General features: G+C 41.9%; 1 protein-coding gene across 1 annotated transcript in view; it reads right to left on the reverse strand.

The window, feature by feature from the left end:
• Nucleotides 1–1,079, reverse strand: part of LOC102209576 (interferon-induced very large GTPase 1-like) — a 4,048-nt gene extending 2,969 nt beyond the window's left edge. The window contains exons 1-2 of the mRNA XM_013912563.1: nucleotides 889–1,079; nucleotides 594–660 (exon numbers count right to left, since the gene is read on the reverse strand). Coding sequence (XP_013768017.1) covers nucleotides 594–660; nucleotides 889–1,079 — 258 coding nt within the window. The remainder of the gene's footprint in view (nucleotides 1–593; nucleotides 661–888) is intronic.
• Nucleotides 1,080–1,426: the final 347 nt, after the last annotated feature.

Raw genomic sequence — 1,426 nt, forward strand, 5'->3', positions numbered from 1 at the left:
TTTGATATGTCTTCAAGTTCAGTTTGTGTTTTTAATAACAGATCTGATTTGTCATGTTTGTTCTTCAAAGCCAAGACCTCAGACCACTTTTCATCATAACTTTGGAGAATTGAAGAAAGATCATCTGTGGAGAGGGCATCTATGAAGATCTGAGTCCATTTTAGGAAATACTCTCTGTCTGTTCCTGGCAATGATGAGAGACTTCCAGTGAACAACTCCATCAGTTTACTGCAGGAAGCAGCACATTGTTTCTGACGTATGTTCATCAGTTCTTGTTGCTTTTGACTTTTCTCCTTTTCAGCGCCTCCTCTGAGATGAAACAGTTCTCTGTGTGTTTTGCTCCACTGATGCCACAGTTGGCCTTGACAAGGGAGAAATTCATCTTTGATCTTTGAGACATCCATGTTATCCTTTGTAAGCAGATTGATTATTTTCATAGCAGCAGATTTCCCTCTTTGACAGGCTGGGTCAGTTTCATCCACTCTGATTCCAGAGAGCTCAGCCATGGTTTCAAGCTGGAAGGATGGTTTCAAGATGGGACCATCAAGAGAAGACAAAACTTCTGTAATGATCCTTTTCAAGTGTTCAGATACATCTGAGTGGTTTCTGTCTTTGAGGCCCATTATGTACTTTCCCTTTTTTGTCTTAACAGCATCACAGCTGCCATCAACAGTGAGACAAATGAGAGGCTTATGAGACTTAAAAAGAGATGATATAAGTGACCAGCTTTGTTCATTGTTTTGCAGAGATGCCATAAGAAAAATACTGATGGAGGATTTTTCAATCAGTATGTCACGCTGTTTTTCAATCAACAGAGCATCACCATGGAGATCACAAAAGGCAATACAGTCACTGAAGGCATCATTGGGTTTTCCAGCAGGGCAGTACCAGGCAATCTCTGCCACACCATCCATCAAATAGCGAGACTTGGTGCTTCCTGGGCAGTTTCTGTGGAAGAAGGTTTCGTGACGGTTGTTGATCAAAGTGTTCATCAGCTGAGATTTGGACACTGACAAAGAACCCAGACGGAAAAATGACACCAAGGGTGTTTCAGCTTTGTAGACTGGAACACTCTTCATGGTGACGATGTTTGGGTTATCTTTAATTTGATTTACCCTCCAAGTTTTTGTTATTTCTCTGAAAGTCCACAGAGGAAACTGAATCTCCTTTGTAACTGGGTCAGGAACAAGTAAAGGTAAGGCATACTGACACTGAGAGAGCTTCGTAATCATCATCTGTTTCAGGAAGCTGTCTGAGCAGTGAAATACTGCCATCTGAACGTCCATTGGATGCACATGAGTCTGTTCTGTCGCAACACTGGCGCACAGTAAAGCCAATAAATCATTAAAATTATTCCCAGTGATGTCAGTCACTTGAACCTTCTTTGGATGGGCCGGGCTGTTGTGTCCTACAGGAATTATTCTGG

Source organism: Pundamilia nyererei, unplaced genomic scaffold (assembly GCF_000239375.1).
Source record: "Pundamilia nyererei isolate P.nyererei 1_Seehausen unplaced genomic scaffold, PunNye1.0 scaffold00093, whole genome shotgun sequence".
Taxonomy (NCBI): Eukaryota; Metazoa; Chordata; class Actinopteri; order Cichliformes; family Cichlidae; genus Pundamilia; species Pundamilia nyererei.